The sequence below is a fragment of the Gasterosteus aculeatus genome, chromosome X (assembly GCF_964276395.1).
Source record: "Gasterosteus aculeatus chromosome X, fGasAcu3.hap1.1, whole genome shotgun sequence".
Lineage (NCBI taxonomy): Eukaryota > Metazoa > Chordata > Actinopteri > Perciformes > Gasterosteidae > Gasterosteus > Gasterosteus aculeatus.
Window position 1 is genome coordinate 677984 of NC_135698.1, and position 19749 is coordinate 697732.

Below are 19749 nucleotides of genomic sequence, written 5' to 3' on the forward strand. Positions count from 1 at the left end.
AATATTCTTACGAGACTGTATCAATGATGGCTTAAGCAGTAATTTAATACCACCGCCATTTACATTTATACAATCACAATTACACAAAGTATTAGTCTGACTTTTTTTTTGTTTGAGGTCATCATAACAAAGTTGTATTGCTATTACAGCGCTGGTTTAAGACCAGGCCAGTTGACCACGGGACCCAATGCAGACGGCTCTATTCCTATGAAACAACACCAGTGTGGAATGTATCAATACACGAATGACACAAATTAAACATGCAGTGTGTTATCACAGATATAATATTATGACACCATGTCTTAGACACTTAAGCCCCTCTGTGAGTGAGCGCGTGCGGATCAGGTCGTTCACCAACGCAGCGCCGCTCCCCGCCGGGTGGATTCCCATTGAGTGAAAAGTAGCTGGCGAGCAGAAAAAGTGTGGGGACGCCGGCGTTAGACCTGTTCGACCACGGCGTCACTTCAGGCAGCAGTGTCCCCCTGTGGACCGGACCGTCCGCGCACCACACACCCCTACCTCCCGGTCGGACAGGCCGTCAGCGCGCCCCCCCCCCACCCTATACCAAAGTGGGCCGTATCTGGCCCAAACCTAAACACCCCTGATCTGAGGTCTGATCACAAGACTACGCTCGCCTCCTGAAAACAGTGACGTTTACCACTTAATATGTCTTCAACGTTTCTCTCAATGGTTGTGGCCGTCAGGCAGACTCGACAGGTTTTCCAGCAGCCCAACAGGCCTAAAGGTCGACCTGTCGACAACAGTTGGGAGCCCAGTGTGCGAGGACACCAATTCCCTGCCGATCGCGGCTTTTGTCTGGAAGCCCCGAAAAGCCTTCACCTTGCCAGATAAAGAAGAACCGTCGTGTAGTGTGAACTCGGCATCAGGACATTCCTCTTAATATTTTTAAACCTGGATGGCGTCAAACACAAGAAAGCTCCTGAACATTAAAATATCTCAGACAATGCAAAGGTTTCTAAAAGGTGTAGAGTCCATCTCAGGCCAAACAGTGGCTCTGTGGGAACGTTGTTTTGTGGAGCAGAATGTTTCCTGGATTTCAAAGCCAATTTAAAGGGCCCGACTAAAAATACAAGATACCCCAGCAATTCCCTATTCCAACTGGAGAGGCAGGTAGAACTGGGGGTCTGCTAGGAGCAAAGCAGAGCTGGACAAATGCAAAGGGCCAAAGCCAAGGAAACCATAGCAACCACTACGCTCCCACGTAAGCATTTCATCAGCTGTCCTCCACGGGTACTTAGTATGCAGCGGCGGCAGCGGACCCTCTCAGGGGAGCTGTCCAGTGCTGAACCGATGCGGCTCTGCATTAACAAGCCTTCAACGATTTCTGCTGCAGAGGAAATCAGGGATCTCCTGCATGGCATCATATGAATAAAAGGGCAGTAGATCCTTTGCATAGCCACAGGAAATATGGGTGTAGACTGTATGTGAAGGGACGGCTGGTGTAGGGCAACTTAAGGGCACTAGGATGTGACCAAAATACTTTCACTATGTCCAGACTGATCCAGAAGATACAGGCAGACAAGATGGACCAATGATTCAATGCCTGAATGAAACAACTTGTTCAGATTTTTATGAATTCCTGGCTAACTGACAGCTACAGTACTTCATAGAGAAATGTACCAGTTCAACTTCTTTAACCTCCACCAGCTCCGCTTCTTTTTGTTTTATAAGGGAAAAGCAGAAAGTCAGACCGCTGTCTGCTCAAAACTGAGAAGATTGGGCCAAATTGAGCTAAAGTCATTGGAACGACAACCTGTCAGTGATGTGATGAACGCCTCTCCAGAGATGATGTTGGACCACAACCACAACGGGTTAGTCTGTCCTTGTGTTTTAAAAAGAAACAAAGCTACAAAGGACTGGAGAACGTGTCATACCTGTTTGAGAAACAAAAGACTATCGATCGACAAAAGCGACGTGATTGAGTGTGTGGAGAAACCACACACACACACACACACACACACACACACACACACACAGGCTGAGGAACTGGCTGAGAAAAATACATTCTACCGCAATCACCACATTAACACTTACGTCTATTCTATCTATTGGCTGACAAGAGTTTGCAACGCTCTTGCGATTTTAATTAAGCTTATTGGCCATCTGGAGATTTAGTGATAGTGAGAAAGCTAAATAAATTCCTAACACATCTCTGCACGCGAGCGTAAAAACACCGTGCTGAGAATTTAGCCATTTCAGTGATGCTTAAAATGCAACATGTGTGCTCCAAGAGGTTCAAGTTAAATCTGAATAGGTATATTCTGCCAAAATACAAATCATCTGGGATTCCAAAGCCATGTGCTGTATTTTGTCTCCTAGTTGCACAAAGTCCCTGACAGGCGCAGGTGTACAATCGCTTTCCTGTGCTTCCATTTATATCAAATAAAGTCCAATCGAGATATCGTCATTGAGCAAGTGCCATGCCTGATACTGCATGACACTTCTCCATTGAAGCAGCGATGGGGGGGCGTGGTGGGGGGGAGCTGGCGGGTTTCATCACCACACTCTGATTCTTTGGCCCGCTGCGTCTGCCTACTGTGGCGTCGCTCGAGGCTGTGATTGCGTTATTATCAGCATGGCTCTGAAAAGCATAATTACCACAGACTTCAGCGTGATGGCGGCATATTTCAACCCCATTTGGGGCTTTTAGGAAATATTCCAATTCAGTGGTTTAAAGTTACTATGCAGTGTGAGGGCTGGGCTTAGTTTAATTATAAATTAACTAGTTACAGTGTTGTTGTCTCGTGAACGAGTGACAGAATTGACTTGGTTTCCACAGCTTTAATCATAAGGAAAATACTTTTAGGTCCATGACTAATTTATCTGGTGGAGGGAAGTAGGGGAAAAAACTGAAATAACATGCAGTCCCTTAAGGAATTGAGCTCCAAAATAACAACTCAAGAAAAAAAAGCTAAGTTAAAGCCTAGAAAGTAATGCGTTGGCTAGAGGACTTATCTGTTGAAAGCGTGAATAAACATCTCAGCCTTAGAAATGAATTACTTACTTCTCCTCAACTCTATTTCTACACAAACCAGTGATACAAGAATTTCTGAACATCAATGATATCTTCATACTGTACTAAGCAGCTCATTGCCTCCTTACTAGAGTCCCAGATCTACTGACTCTTCACAGCCTCTGAGGCACATATGGATACATGTCAGGGATTCAGGGACAGCACTGTGTGAGACTGTGGACCTCGGACCCTCCCAGGAGGTCTTGGGCATGGTCCCACTGACGTCTGTACGATATGGAGGTAAATGTATAGATCTGGTCCACTGTAAATTTAAAAGACTGGATTAGTAAAGACTGTTGTGCTCCAGCACCACGTAAATATACTACATTTATGGTGAAATATTCGTACTTCATGTGACTTAATATCTCTAGTCCGCTATATTCTTCACTGCATTAAAATCTGCATTCATTTTAAACCACACCAAAAAATCTGTATCTCTGCAACTACAAGGTCTGTCTGGAAAATGTTTGGTGTCACGATAAAAGGGACTCTGGTGAGTGTGTTCAGATGTGTAAATATGTGACTGGTTAACTTGAAATGTGGCACACAGCAAAAATGAACATTTTCAGATATTCCATAAAAATTAAAGCACTTACGGGTGAAACAACGAGATATCAGACTAAAAAAATCATAGCAAAGTGTGTCGACGGACTTTATGGAAAGTTTTACTTTACTTAAAATGATGTGGCGGAATAAAGATGGAGAGGTTTCAGTGGAGGCCTTACGGGAAAGGTTTTCAAAATTGGCATTTGCCTTTTTTACCAGTTCTGAGCCAAATCCTGCTCGATGGTCATCGATGATGTCAGAGCCAATATAATAGAGCCAGACACACGTGGAGAAGAGCGGCAGTTAATGCGATTTGTTTGCTCATAACTCTTACTGAGAGATATTTTACAGATAAGTGTGTAATCTGTGGAAAATCGTCTTACTTTTTGCCGTCTTGGTTTCTCTGAAAGCATCTAGCTTCGCTCAATAGGTCCTGAAAAATATCAATATGCTGTTTTGGTGACTCTTTTAATCTTTTAATCTTTGTTCGAGGTGAGTTTGGGAGCTTCGTGCGCTTTGCAGCTGATGTTTCTCCTGGTGTGCGACATCACTATATTAGTTAGTGATGAGCCTTTTATTTGCCGTTATGTGGTTGAACAGAAACCAAAAGGCAAAAACGGGACCTCGGGTTGAAGAGGTTTTAAAATATTGGTTAATTTAGAAATTATAAATAGAAGAAATATAAACAAAAAAAAAATGTAATATGAAGTGGTATTAAACTAGTTAAACTTGGCCCACCTTTATCCAATTATCATATACATCAAGTCCATTTACCATTTACCAATTGGTGTTCTACCCCTTTTCTACTGTGGTCAGCACACATTTCTATTTTATGTCCAATTGTTATTTTGCCCTGCGATTGGCTGGCGACCCGTCCAGGCTGAACCCCGTCCTGTTTGCTTGGTATTAAACACTTTGAATTAATTGCTGTTCTTTGAGTTTTCCAGCGAAAGCGGTGTACACTTTGAAATTTAAAAATGGAGGCAGCGTAGCAAAGGAATTCTGAGTATACTGACATTTGAGAACACTTAAAATAGTTAACCAGCTGCAAAGCTTTTTAGAATATACTCAACATAAAAGGTTCAGTGCCGTTGATGGATATTTTCAATCTAAAAGAAAACACAATTTCCTCCAATATTATAAGTTTTCTCAACTTAAGAACCTCAGTAGATGAGAACATCAAATGTAATATTTTAAGTCCTGTCAACTTATATTGTAGAGTATATTAGTAGGTCTGAATAATAATGTTAAGTCTGACAAACTTCGAGTAGCAAACTTCTTATGTTGTAGATGACGCAACACGTTATCCATTAGTTAAGTGTACTCAATAAAGCCTTGCAGCTGGTTGCTTAACTATTTTAAGTTTTTTTTTTTTTTTAGAGTGCACCATCGTGGTTACAAGAATACAAATGCGGAAGGATGAAGGTCATATTAGAAGTGAACAGTGGCGTTGTGTTAAAGTCCAATGTTTCTTTGACACGTCCAATGCCACTTGACCTCTTCTCTGCACACGTTACTAAAGCATTGAGGTACGAGAGGCTGTACTTTATCGTCCAATAATGTAACAGTTCCGGGGCATCGGTAGGCGGCAGCCCTCCATCTGTTACATTATACTTTATCAAGTACCTTATTGCTTTTATAACACGGTTACCAGCAAAATTCAAAACAGTAAGTAAATAGCTGCCTTTCAGCTCAAAGTAGTTGTAGGCACCAATTTCAGTAGAACGGAGAAAAAAATAGTCTAAACTGGTGCTGAGTTCGGGGATTTCCCTTTTGTGTTCCACTACCTCAAGACATGATCCCTCACAGCAAATGAACATCTTCACTGGTCTCTTTAGAGTCACCTGTCGGTTGAACCTGAAGGGACTGAACTGACCTTACAGGACGGTCTGCCTGAGAACAGAGCCAGACAAAGTACCAGCGTATGTGTGGGAAAGCGTCAGCTCGGCATCAGTCGCTCTCGCTGGCTGACGGATGTTCAGAGGACTCAATAAAAGACACCAGACGTGGTGTCCGTTTAATGACGGAGGACATGCTCTTGTATTCGTAATGCGGCCTGTGTGAATTCTCTCTCTACTCGCTCTCCGTCTTGTCCCGACACATTAATCCACTCCAGATGCCGAGCTGCATTTATAACCTGTGTAAAACAATCTCACGCTAGTTTGTAAGCTACACAGATGTGCTGTGCATTGTCATACATGTGTTACACTAAGCGTTTTTTGTAAAAATGTTTGAGGAATAGTGCATCTGTTTTTTTGTCCTTTGGTCCAACACTTTAGAGCCATCTGTGTCAAAAAATATTTTCACTTAAAGAGTCGGCCAATGTCCTGAATCCAGCAGCCTGTTCTCTTTTTTTTCTGTGTTGAGGAATTTGCTTCGAAATAAATCATTGCCTGTGTGGCCCAGATTGGAAACTACAGGATGAATCGTGGACAACACGACTGCTTCAAGCCAAAACAGAAGTTTAATTGGACCACGGTGGCGCTCTGAGCACAAAGGAGGCCTAATGAGACCAGATTAGAAAAAACACATTTTACAACACATCACTTAATGCTGACACCCAAAGAGTCGAGTCCGAGCTGCAGCAGAGGACGTCTGCCGTTCCTGTCGAACGTTTTCCAGCTTCCATCCAGGACCTGGTCCAACCCGACACCCCGACCCGCACTCTCCGCTCTGCATGTGATAAACTGCTTGTTCCTCCTCACTGAGAGCAAAACACTCGACTAGATCTCCACTCTTTGCTGTCCTGCTCCTAAATGGTGGGAGGAGGTCTCTGAAGACATCAGGACCACAGAGAGCCTTCACATCTTCAGACTAAAGACACACCTCTTCAGACTCTACCTCCACTAACACACTAACTACCTGTAGCACTTACATTGGACTTATAATGGTTCTTATCTACAGCAAGTTGTACATCGGCTACTTATTGTAAGTCGCTTTGGATAAAAGCGTCAGCTAAATGACATGTAATGTAATTTTATCACAAGGCCATGTTGTTTTGACAAAGACTGGTCCTTAAAAATAAAATAATATATAGTACATTTTTAATTTGTTTCATATGAATGCTGAGCCGACTCGCTTCTGCGTTACTGTGCTTGAGGCCTGCTTCGGTTTAGTCGGGAACCAAAGCAGGCCCAGCAGTTTTTGGGGCCGGGTCAAACCTGGATCGGAACCCGCTGCAAGTGGAGGCGGGCCGGGAGCCACAGAGCAGAAGGGAGAGCCGGGGGACAGCGCTTTGTGTGACGGGCTTATCAACACAACAGGGGCTCTAGCTGAACAAATTACCTCCTTTGTCCACTGTGATTGGACAACAACCAACGCACACACAGTCACAATTTAGGAGGATGTGTTGGCAAGAAGGAAACAATTTTCAGCGACATTTTCACATACCCTCCGTCAAGAAGGGTCCTTCAAGGACACTGGGCATGTGTGTCGTTTCCCAAAAAAGGATGTGCACTTGGGATTATGTTTGAGACAAATTGATCAGCTCCTAACGCATGGTAACGGCTCCTAACGGCTCCTAACGCATGGTAACGGCCCCTAACGGCTCCTAACGGCTCCCAACGGCTCATAGCGGCTCGTAACGCCTCGTAGCGGTTCCTAACGGCTTCTAACGCATGGTAACGGCCCCTTAACGGCTCCTAATGCATGGTAACGACACCTAACGGCTCCTAACGCATGGTAACGGCTCCTAACGGCTCCTAACGCATGGTAACAGCTCCTAACGGCTCCCAACGGCTCATAGCGGCTCGTAACGCCTCGTAGCGGTTCCTAACGGCTCCTAACGCATGGTAACGGCCCCTTAACGGCTCCTAATGCATGGTAACGACACCTAACGGCTCCTAACGCATGGTAACGGCTCCTAACGGCTCCTAACGCATGGTAACGGCCCCTTAACGGCTCCTAACGCATGGTAACGGCTCCTAACGGCTCCTAACGCATGGTAACAGCTCCTAACGGCTCCCAACGGCTCATAGCGGCTCGTAACGCCTCGTAGCGGTTCCTAACGGCTCCTAACGCATGGTAACGGCCCCTTAACGGCTCCTAATGCATGGTAACGACACCTAACGGCTCCTAACGCATGGTAACGGCTCCTAACGGCTCCTAACGCATGGTAACGGCCCCTTAACGGCTCCTAACGCATGGTAACGGCTCCTAACGGCTCCCAACGGCTCATAGCGGCTCGTAACGCCTCGTAGCGGTTCCTAACGGCTCGTAACAGCCCCTTAAAGGCTTGTAACGGCCCTTTAACGCCTCGTAACGGCTCCTAAAGACTCCCAACGGCTCCAAAGGCAAACAGAGGTCACCTGGTGTCGCTGACTTTAAGCGACATTGAGTATTAATTGCCTGACTCTGTGATTATTGTTCACAGAGTCAGGCAGCTGCGCTTCTTCTTCTTCACGTCTCTTCGTCTCTCCCTACTTCCTGTTTTTTTGCTTCACGTGTATTCCAGCCTGCTGATTGGCTGCTAAATGTAAATGGTAAATGTACTATTACGCAGCATCCCGTCATGTATCGGCACTTACTCTATTTGTAGGTGTTGAGCTTCAGGTGTTGAGCAGAGGTTTTATTTTGCATAAATGTTAGTGTTGACCTGCAGCGTCATGATGAGGTATTAGGTCATTTAACTGTAGTCACAGAAGGCCCACGTAGTAAAGACACGGCCCGCCACAAATCAGTTCTAATGTCTCACTAAATGATCGTCCAGCAAATATACATCAGCTAGTGTTGTTCATCACATTAAAACACATTTAGCAAAAAAACCAAAATCAGTAAACGTTGAAGAGCAGACGTTTGAAGGGAAGTATGCAAACGGTGTTCAAATCTGTCCCTGTCAGCCTCTGGAAACTGAGCTGAAAGTGTGAAGTGAAGTTCATTTGCTGTGAGCCTTTTACGTCCTCAGCTCCTCATCCGTCTGTGAAGACACGTAGCTGCTACAAAGCTCAATGGGAGTCATTTTCTAATAAGTGATACATGGACTTGGTTGAAGGTTTTCCAGTAATATAATATTATTACTTTCTCTTCTAACCGGAAAACTGGGATTTCATTAAATAAACCAAGTTGAATTTTCAAGCCAGACCTGCATAATTAATCATTAAATTGCCTTTTTTCTTAACTTTAGGTTATTCTTTATAGACATTTAAGTTTTGGGAATAATATTTTGTTGAACAACAATTTCTCACAACTTTAAAATACCTCATAGTGGTTAATGCGGAGAATATGTTCAGTGATGATATGAGGTCATGACAAGAAAAGAGAGATCACTAATCTTTGAATAGTTAAAAACAATGAGGGAGAACATTTAAGAAACATATACTGATATTTATGGCAAATATTAAAACAATATCTTTTGAGTTGCTATTTGAGTCAAATGAAAAGCAGCGAGGCCCCGGGGCCTCACACAGCAGGAGGTGTTGGTGTAGCCGAAGGACCAGATGTGGATGATGCTAAAGGGGGCGGAGCTGCGTTGGCCACGCGGAGCAGGAGGTCACCTCGATAAAACCATGCCAGCAGCATTCTCAATGCTTTGCAATGGCGGCTTTCGGGGGTCCGGCTGACATCACCGAGGTCCAGACGACTAGAGACTAAAGGATTGAAATCTATATTTACTGTAGTGTTTGAGTAGAAATAATCAATATCGACACTAATGAAAGGATAACATTTACAACCAGTGACGATTATCGCTTCTAGGTGGGTAAAAACTCAGAGCACAGACCTGAAAACTGCGATGATGATGATTTATATATCTGTTTGTGTAAATATCGTGTGTGTTACTAGAATCTGCTCATCTGATCAAATGGATCATTGCAGTAAAAGCCACCTGTGGCGCCGGGCGCAGAGACGCATCAGAGCCTCCTGTGAGCCGCTTGGGATCCATAATCCCACAAATTATTGACATTGTCAGACAACATTAGTGCATTACTGAAGAAAATATTGATGATTTCTTTTATGCATTTTCATAATTGATAGCACTTTAATATTGATCCTCGCCCATTGACGTTCTGTCAAGAGGCTTTTCGCAAACAGCTCAGTTAGATTGACGGGGACAGAAGAGGACACGTCTCAATGGTTCGCGTGGCAGCGAGTCGGGACGTTTGGTCGACGGCTGCTGTTTACGGACGGACGCTTTGTTCCCTGGAAAAGAATAATGCTATTTAAGCTAACGAGTAGCCTCACACAGTCTGACAGCACGTGGTGGTACTTTAGGTTTTTGTCCCCTCAGTGAAATCTGATTGTTTACATGTATCACAAAATGAATGTAGGGACAAAAAAGCTGTAGCATCTTTAGCCAAACCGCTAACGTGCCGTGTGACTGGCCTCTTGCTAGGACGTGTCACCATGTGGACAGCTCCTGGTGCTGAAATGACAGTTTGTCTGTTTGTCCATTTAATTATCCATGTAAACAACCCTAATTAACGTGCGTTTTGTTCAGACGCTGGTGGTCCGTCTCCTCGGTCCGTCTCCTCGGTCCGTCTCCTCGGTCCGTCTCCTCGGTCCGTCTCCTCGGTCCGTCTCCTCGGTCCGTCTCCTCGGTCCGTCTCCTCGGTCCGTCCCGCTCCGCTCGCTGCATGGAGCTGAGTGACCCACAGTATCTGTGACTTCTATGAGCTCCGTCCGGCCATCTCTTATTGTTGAGTTGGGGGCCAGGAGGGGCCCTTCGTCAGGATGCATCAGCTGAGGCAGCTCTCATTCGAAAAAAGTCTGTCCTATTTGACTTAATGCACTTGGTTGATGTGTTGTTATTGATGTAATGTAACCGGTTAATGAATCTAACAGGCAGTTTCATACATTACAGGTTTGTGTGTCAGTGTAATAGATTGACCCCCCATTCTGGTCCCACTAAACCCTCCACATTTGCTCACCCATGTACAATATGTACAGTACCAGTATGTTGGACAGTATGTAAAACCCTTTGAATGGTACTGGACGTATTTTTTTTTATTGTTGTAATGATGTTAAACGTTTTATTCAGAGTTAAGTCTATTTTTCTAGACTTTCAAACCGTGTGTAAATACATCAACCAAGAGGCTTGTGGTGTATTAAATAACATGACTGTGTCCTTTAATGATCCTTCCAGTATTGCTGATATGTTGATTAAGAATCGAGGATCTGTGACCTTTGGCCCCTGATCATGAATCCCTGAATGCAGCGTGTTCGTCCCTTCCAGAGGAATCTACACTTCAATGTTGTCCATTTAAACCCACTTAATTAAACAATGACAAGCTGCCTTCACGTCATTCTGAAATGTCTTTTTTTTATTATTTCAGTCTGCTTCCCACTGTGCTGATGAGCACAGAGGAGGAAAAATGCTAAAACTCAGTGACACATTATGGCTTTAACAGCGTCTCAACGCCGCCTGTCTAATCCTTTACACATCCTCAAACACACACACACACACACACACACACACACACACACACACACACACACACACACACACACACACACACACACACACACACAATGGCAGCACTGCCGCTGACATGATGCGGGCTGTCACATTGACGCGGTGCATAATGGCTGCTAATGTTATTGGATATTCCAACATCAGACAAGCACAGCAGGTCATTTATTCTTTTCAGGAGTGGGTCGGGGGGGCAGCAGTGGGTGAGACAGTCCCAAGGTCACTGGCTGGGTCACCACATCGAGCACATTGTTTGATTCCATAGACTTCCGCTGATAATCATTTAGAGTTACAAACACACGGAACAACACATGAGAAGTTCATTACATTATCAGTTACCGTGACATCCACTGAAGGATGAAAGGCAGCACTTCTTTTGCATTTAATCCTCTTCTAATGTTCTTTTTCTCATAACAAAAATAATACGGCAACACAAAGTGTCCCCATGAACTCCCTTTTATTCCCACATACAGCGATGTAAAATGCACCAAAGCGGCATTGACATTGAGGCCACTGTGCTAAGACAAAGGAAAGCTGAACTGAATTCTGTTCAGGTATCATAAAATAAATGTATATTTGTGAAACGCAACAGCTGTGTGAGTAGTTTTCATTGTTGACCTTTGGTGGTTGCAGTGAACAACGAGGTCAAACGTACTCTGCATTGATTTGAGATCCCGTCCGCCAAATAATACCCCAGAGACAAAGTCAAGAAATCCTGGGTGACACCACGAGAAGGTCGAGCGGGAAGCGTCTCTGCAGACGTCCAGTTAGCGACGAGTATTTAACGTAACTGAGATTTGCAACGTGCAAACGTCCAATTTGGAGGCGCGAAAGAAACCGTCTTTTCTAGAAGAACGGGGAGCGAAACTTCCACTTCATGTCCTCTCCTCTCAGATGTGGCAACATCCTCTCTCTCCGTCACCCACCTCAAGCTCTTCCTCTCTCCTTCAGTCTTTTACTTTTCATGTCGAGCGTCTCTTTTCCCGCGGACATTAGCTGAGAAACAAAAGCAGCCTTATCGCCGCCAGTCGCCTCTCCTTTTCTCTGCTTCTCCGATTGTCCGGCCAAATTTCCCCCGTGACTGGCGTGAAAGAAGCGGCACTCGGCGTGAAAGAAGCGGCCCCCGTGTTCTCTCCTACACGCAGCGGTGGGTGGACGAAGGAATCTCTGCTGCTGCACCAAAACCGATTAATAATACAACGAGGTTTTGTTCTCCCAAAATAATCAGCGTCTATCACCTCACTGATCTCTTTAACTCCATTTTTCTGTTGGAAATATAACAATGGCTGATCATCGTGGTTTTACTTCTCTGTTTGCTTTGAGGCCCTGATGCACGGTGACGCGTTTGGGAAGCGAGCAGTGAAAAAGGCTCAAATCCTTCCTGCTTCTCACTGTCCATCAACAACGGAACAATATTTTTTGGGGTCGTATTGCAATATGAAGATAACAGACAATTTGTCCTGTTTTCAGTTCATTCATCAACATGTTGTGTCCATATACTTGCTGCTGTTTAAAACAGCAGAATCGTCATCGATATCCTCAATTCATCAGATCTTTAGTTTGTGTACTACCAGCTACCTGCAGAGTGAAATAATATAATGTTAAACACTACAAGCACGTGTCTGATGAGAAGGAAGCGAGTTTCAGGGCTCCTTCGACGCTGTAGTGAGATGATTACAAATCAATAACTGCTAATGTCTCTTTTGGTTGATGCTTAAGCAGTTATGTCAATGTTTTGTATTAAATTGGCTTAAATGTGTGAATAAAAGGCTCCTCATTAGAAGCAGTGCAGGATCTTCTCTGCTGTGATGATTCCCCCCGTGTCTCCTCACCTGTGAGTCACTGAGTGAGCAGAAGATACACACAAGTACATCCGTGCACAGAGCTTCATTGTGACACCTTCACGGCCCGTTGACGTTGTTTTCCTGAGCCGGAGATCTTCACCCCGTGGATCTCCACCTCAGTTGTCGGCGTACGTTCTGGTGAGCTAACTAATAAGCCCGGGATACAACCTGCACGCCACCATTTACTTTAGAGACCCTCCCTGTGCTGCGTTCAGGCGCTAGGATCAGATGCCCGGAGAATGGACCATCACGAGCTACATTCTTGAGGTCGATGCCTGACCTCGATCGTCTCTGCCTCAACCGGCTACATCGGGTGGTGTTTGCCAAGAACTCCAGGAGGATTTATCATCGCGCACTGCCTCCTGCTGAACGCATCCATCTGCTGATCTGTTTGCAGTGCCGTGGTTCTGATTGAAGGATTGGTTCTGACAGTAAAATGCCATTCGCATGCACGTATGACACAAGTAACACGTCAATATAATAAGTCTTTTGCAGCGACGCCAACGTTGTGAAAGACGCTGAGAGACCTCGAGTGCTGAGGTGTAACAAAACATCTGCAATGATCCACGTCACAACAAACGTAGCAGCTTCGTTACTCAGATCACAGCGTCCAGGCTCTGGACACGTCGGTTCGCTGTCAAGCTTTTGGACAAACCATCACAGATATGTTAATAGTACAAGTACAGCAGTCAACTATGGCCAATAACTACCTGACGTTTGCTTTTGTACATCGGATTCTTCTTTAACAATATACATCTTTTTCCTCGACTGCACTAGGTTGCTCTTTTATTCTGTTTGTACTATTTTCAACAGTTTGTTTCATGTCCTGTTCTAAAGGTTTTCTGTGTATTACTTTTGTCTGTGGACCAAAGGAAGATGAGCGTCGGCTTTAATTAAAAAAAAATAATTATATATATATATATATATTTTTTAATCTATTTATATATATATATATATATATACATATATATATATAAATAGATTTTAAAAAAAAATATATATATATATTTATATATATATATATATATATAAAAATAGATTAAAAAAAAAATATATATATATATATATTTTTTTTAATCTATTTATATATATAAAATAGATGGTATGGGAAACACTGAGGAGGGAAAAACATAATTACTATTATGAAGGAGGTGTAACTAGTCAGGTTTTATTGTTCGGGAATGTATTGAGCCCAAACATGGACTAGAATCGGATTGTTTTGCACTATTTGAGGGATCCTGTTGTTTTTCTACTTTGTGGTTAACGGTTTTTATAACTGAGCCGACTGTCGGAAACGTCCGATACGAATGCAAACAATGGACGTACTGCAAATGAATTATTCAGTGCGGCTTAATAAATTCAGCTGCAACACAACGTTTGTGAATGTGTTTCCAGGCGGGTGGCGCGTGATGATGAGGATCATCCGCAGAAGGACACACACAAAGTGTCCTGTGAGATGGACTCCAGCGACCTACACGTGAAAGATGAACCAAAGAATCCCATCATTTGTCTCGGGCCATTCATGCTTTGGTACCAAGTCCATGCCAAAGTTCTGAAAATGTGACCATAGTTATTTTTCTAGTCCTGCAGATGAGAATCGGGGACGGGGCTCGAGACTTAAGTTCATATATCTATGTTAAATTTGTGCAGCTCCTTGATTTGGAGGCTTATGAAAATGCATTTATTGGTGAATGAATACTACTGGTAGTGGAACGTATCAGGATTTGATGGAAAATTGATGTTTAGGCTGAAGAGTTTGAGTCCTGACTGCATTATCATCCAATGTAAAAGATATACGATGGGCTTCTGATCTCTGGGGCCACGCTGTTCTCTGGCATCAAAGGATATAACACAGAATATATTTAGGTAGACACTGCAGCGAGTGAAGGGAACGCGTATCGAATCAGCAAATGCTTTTTGTTCTATTCAATCTCCTGCCAGCTCCTCCAATGAAAAGAAAATACAAAGAACTTGCTTTAGGCTTTTCAAATATCAACTAGTTGGGAATCACAGTTGGGTGATTTTTGGTCACGGAAGGACATCCAGCGGGGATGTAAAAACCCCTTCGGCTGCTGTTTTCAGAAGAATTCATCACCTCTAATGGGACATGGATTTGTTGTAGGTGCTTTGAAATTAGTTTGGCACAAATTGATGGCGAGTGGCAGGTCTTACTGACCAATACATGACCGGCACTAAAGGCCTAATCGGCTTAAGGTTTATGGGAAAGGATACTCTCATTGAAAGTTCCTCTTCGACAAGGTCACAGAATTGCTTCATTGCGTCGTCCGTAAATAGATGAAAGGTTGAAAAGCGACAGAGCAAACCGCCGCATGCTGCTTCTGTTTGCTCTTATTGGGATATTAATAATCAGGGTGAGAGCAGCAGCGCTTCACCAGTTCACACTATCGTATCCAGGGTTGATGTGTACGTTTAGACCCGGAGAGAAGAAACTACAGCCTTTAAAAAACATTTGAAACGGGTTGAGCGTGTTTTTAATACATTCAATTTAGGCTCCTCCGTGGCGTCCACATTGGCTGAGATTTTACAATTTCTTCCGGTTTCTGTTTTACTTAAAGACTCTTTCTAATAAGAGTAACAGGTTGGAAACGACATGTATGTTTCTTTGTATGGATTACAAAAAGTTTATAAAGACACTTTTACAACGTTGACTATTGGTGAATGCTTTCAGGCTGAAGTTGTCCCAATTTAATCTCATGTCAATATCAATATAATATTATTCTGGCTGAGATGTTTTATTGCTGATTTAATGAAGTTGAATGTTGTGATAATCTAACAAGACCAACTGCAGCACAGAAAATCACACTACGAACAACCACCAGCACCAACCCCAACACCAGCACCAACACCAGCACCAACACCAACCCCAACACCGAAACACCAACACCAGCACCAACACCAGCACCAGCACCAACACCAGCACCAGCACCAACACCAGTACCAACACCAGCACCAGCACCAGCACCAGCACCAGCACCAACACCAGCACCAACACCGAAACACCAACCCCAACACCAACACCAGCACCAGCACCAGCACCAGCACCAACACCAGCACCAACACCAGCACCAACACCAACACCAAACCAGCACCAAGACCAACCCCAACCCCAACCCCAACACCAAACCAAACTGGGCGGTTTTCACTGCGTTATGAAAACAAGACCTGACACGAGAGAAAGCGCATCGCGCGCCGCAAAGACCCCCACGAAGCCCCCCCGCCGGTCGGCTCTTACATGGAGGAGATGTTCTGGAAGAGGTCCTCGATGCTGCTGTTCGCGGGGCCCGAGGGGCCCTGGAAGGACAGCAGCGGGAAGAACCTGCTGCTGTCCGACTGGTTGCAGTAGATGTCGGTGGGCGAGCAGGCGCAGGTGGGCGGGCAGTCCGGCACGGAGCTCAGGTAGCCGCCGGAGAGGACGCCGAGCAGAAGGACGAGCGTCCAGCAGCCCCCGGGCGTCTCCATGCTCCGCGGGTCCGGGTCTCTGACAGAGGACAGACGCGTCAACGCGTCGGCGTCATAGTCCGCCGCTCGTCTCTCGTCTCAGTGGAGTGAATCAAGGGGAAAAAAGCACGTCCCTCCCCGCGCGTCCACGCGTGTCCACATGTGCGTAAGTGTGCGCGCGCGTTTGCATGTCACGGATCCCAACGACGCTGGAGGAAGAAAAGCAGCCAGAAATCACGGAAATATTCCCGATCCGTGACAAGGAGGGTCTCCGGTGGTCTCCGGTGGTCTCCCTCCTCTGCCTCTGCATCACTTCATGTCATCCTCTCCATCTCTCACGGTCCCTGCTGCTGGTGGAGAGAGAGCGCGGACTCCGTCCTCCGGCCTCAGGTCCCACCTGCTGGACCGACGGGGAACCGCAGCCTCCCTCAGACTGAGGAAGCGAGCAGCTCAGTTCCCTTCCGGAATAAGTGTTCACGTCACCTTGTTCCAGGTAGAATGGGATTAACCTTTAGCAACCTCTCGTTCTGAAAAGTGTATTTCCTCTCACGTCCATCAAAAATGACTCGTCAGTAAAGACTGTGAGGTTCATGGTCTCCATTAGTAGTTTGAGGTCTTCATCAGTTCAGCGTTGTGTTCATTTGGTGAATGACGGTCGCCTCAGAGTCAAATAGACCATGAAGGTGGTCCGCTTCAGGTGGGCTTCTATCCAACACGTGGAATAAACAGTGAAGCATCAGGACGAGTGATGAACTAGAGAAATCATTGCTACAACATCTGTATTCCCTCCACAGTCCACATGCACACACACACACACACACACACACACACACACACACACACACACACACACACACACACACACACCACTGTCACATACTCTACACGACTGAACCAGTCTGTGGTTCTGTTTGCTGGTGCACGTGTTCATTCTATGGCCCACAGTCTTATATTGCATCATTCTTGCATGTTGTCTTACTGTCTGCAGTCAGGCACCAACCGCCGTGTCCAAGTCCGTGGACGTGTGACGTATAAATGTTTCCTGATTCCTGGGAGAGGAAAGGCTGTGGGGAAAGGACAATGGAGACAATCCAAAGAGGTGAAACCCCAGACAAAGCGTGCAGAGGCCTGCTGTGCTGTCACAGGGTGCACTACCCCCCCCCACCTGGTCCGCCTTCAGGTATTTTCTACTCTGGATGCTGCAGCTTTTTAAACAGTTCCGCTTAAAATGAGAATAAAGCCATAAACCTTCCCTGGGGGAACCCGTGCAGGATGAAGAACACCTGTAGGCTCAGCAAACAGTTTGATGTTCACACACACAAACACCCTCCGCTGGGCTCCAGAATCTCAAATCAAAGACCAATTCTGTGTTTATCTACAATAAAAGCTCTTTTATTGTGTCAGTATCACAAATGAACATGCAGGTTCATTTCTCGATTTGCATTTTTTTTTTGCTATCACACAACATTTTCTAAGATTATGACAGTTTTATCTAAATCTTGCAACGTCGGCTCACAAAATGAATCCATAACTACACGAATAATGTTTTCTAATCAGCTGCAGCCGCTGGATTCATTTCATGTGCGATGACAACGAATGAAAACTCTGCAAACAACAAGATCCATTTCTGAAGAGTTGGGCCGATGCAGACGGGTCCTGACCTTTGAACCACGTCCCCTCTGTTTGCATGAAGACGTCTGATTGTAACCTGTTAGAAAATGACTCTACTTTTCACTTTCTCTCCTCAGTAAACAGTGCAAACCTGAGATTACGGCCTCGGCTTTCTAGTCTTCGATGTTCATTTAATGAATTTGTTTCAGAGACAATTGAACAGGGTTGATTTAGGGGTGCGATACCACGGCGCCTGTGTTATTTTAAACCCAGAATGATTCCCTGATAGCGATCAATAAGCATTTGGAGACAAAGGCCCCTGCTGTGAATTCTTCAGCATCGGATTCAGTTTAACAAAGAAAATAATTCTCAGTAATTGACTTTCATACAAAATAACACATGGTCATAATCTCTGTCTTTATCCTTCATTGTTTGCCAACTTCTCCTGACTTGCTGTCATGTGTGTCTGATGCTAAGCTACGTCTGTTCCTGGTGCTGTGTTTGTGATGCGCCCATCTTTATCCTCCTGTGCTTTTGGGCTAAAAGGGTCTGGTCCCCCCGAGGTCGATGACATCAATCAGATGTTAATGTCATGACTTCTTAATGTACCTATGACCAGAATGCATTATGGGTGAACCATTGATTCCTAATGGCTAGTTAATGTACTGCTTGTGGTTTTCGTGATTGATGGACAGAAACCAAACTCTCTTTGTGTGTGTGTGTGTGTTTTCCCCTCACACACACACACACACACACACACACACACACACACACACACTCTTACATATGACCAAATCAACCAATATTTCACAACCTGTTTTCATACATAACTCAAAGATGCGTATTTTGTCAAACAGCGGTTTCCTTGTCTGTCTTCCACAGACCAGTGTTGAAACGTCACTTATTTTACTGAAGCTTTTTCATGTAACTTTAGTACAAAGTTTACCTAAAATGTTTGTAGTACTTTTGGTAAATCAGGTAAATATGAAAACTAAATAGAGACGTGTTACCAGTTTACCTTAAAAAACGCTGTGTGCACACGGCAAAGGGAACTCGAGGCAACAAATAGATTATTAAATAATTATTATCTTTTCTATCGTCAAACAGAAATCAACCACACGCCTGATCAAATGAAACCACAAAGATGATCCAGCGAGGTGGACAAATCATGAGTAATAATAATAGTTAAACAATGGAATAAAAACATGGAGAGAATCTTTATTCATATCAATGCTGCTTGGTTTAGTTCACTATCATGCCTCTGATTGGCCGTTTGTCCTCTGCGTGGTGCATTAAAAGCTACATGGAGGTAGAGGAACCTGTTTGTTCTCAGATGATGTTCTGCCTCATGAAATACCGTCAGGATCTGGAGACCGTTTGAGAAATCATGACAAAAAGTATTTTTTATTTCAGTCAGAGATGTTAAATGAAGCAAAGTTAATGCGTTTTGTATTTGCTGATAAGGTCATGAACTGGGCTAATTAGACATTTAGGGGCTGCTTAAATCCAATGACAACCAAGTTGGATATCACGACCTAAATCGCCTACTCACTGAAATAAATGCCTCATGGTGACCTTTTACCTCCAATAGTTTAGTTCGGATTATGATTATGCCTATTTTGTATATTCTGAAAGAAATATCTGTCACGGTGTGGTTTTATTTCCTGTCTTATTTTGTAGTTTTCTGCTTCTTGTCTCCCTGGGTAACTTCACTTCCTGCCTTGTCCTGTCATACCCTGTGATTGTCTGATTGTTTCCACCTGTGTCCAATCACCTGCACCTCCCCAGTGTATTTAAGCCGTGTGTGTCTCCTGTCCCTTGTCGCGTCATTGTCTATCGCCGTGGATGTT

The 19749-nt window shown here is 44.4% G+C and overlaps 1 protein-coding gene across 1 annotated transcript in view; it reads right to left on the reverse strand.

Annotated features, from left to right (window-relative positions):
• The window catches only part of LOC120809241 (NT-3 growth factor receptor), a 106424-nt gene extending 89781 nt beyond the window's left edge, over nt 1-16643 (reverse strand). Inside the window, exon 1 of the mRNA XM_040162910.2 lies at nt 16083-16643. Coding sequence (XP_040018844.1) covers nt 16083-16309 — 227 coding nt within the window. The 5' untranslated portion in view covers nt 16310-16643. The remainder of the gene's footprint in view (nt 1-16082) is intronic.
• Nucleotides 16644-19749: the final 3106 nt, after the last annotated feature.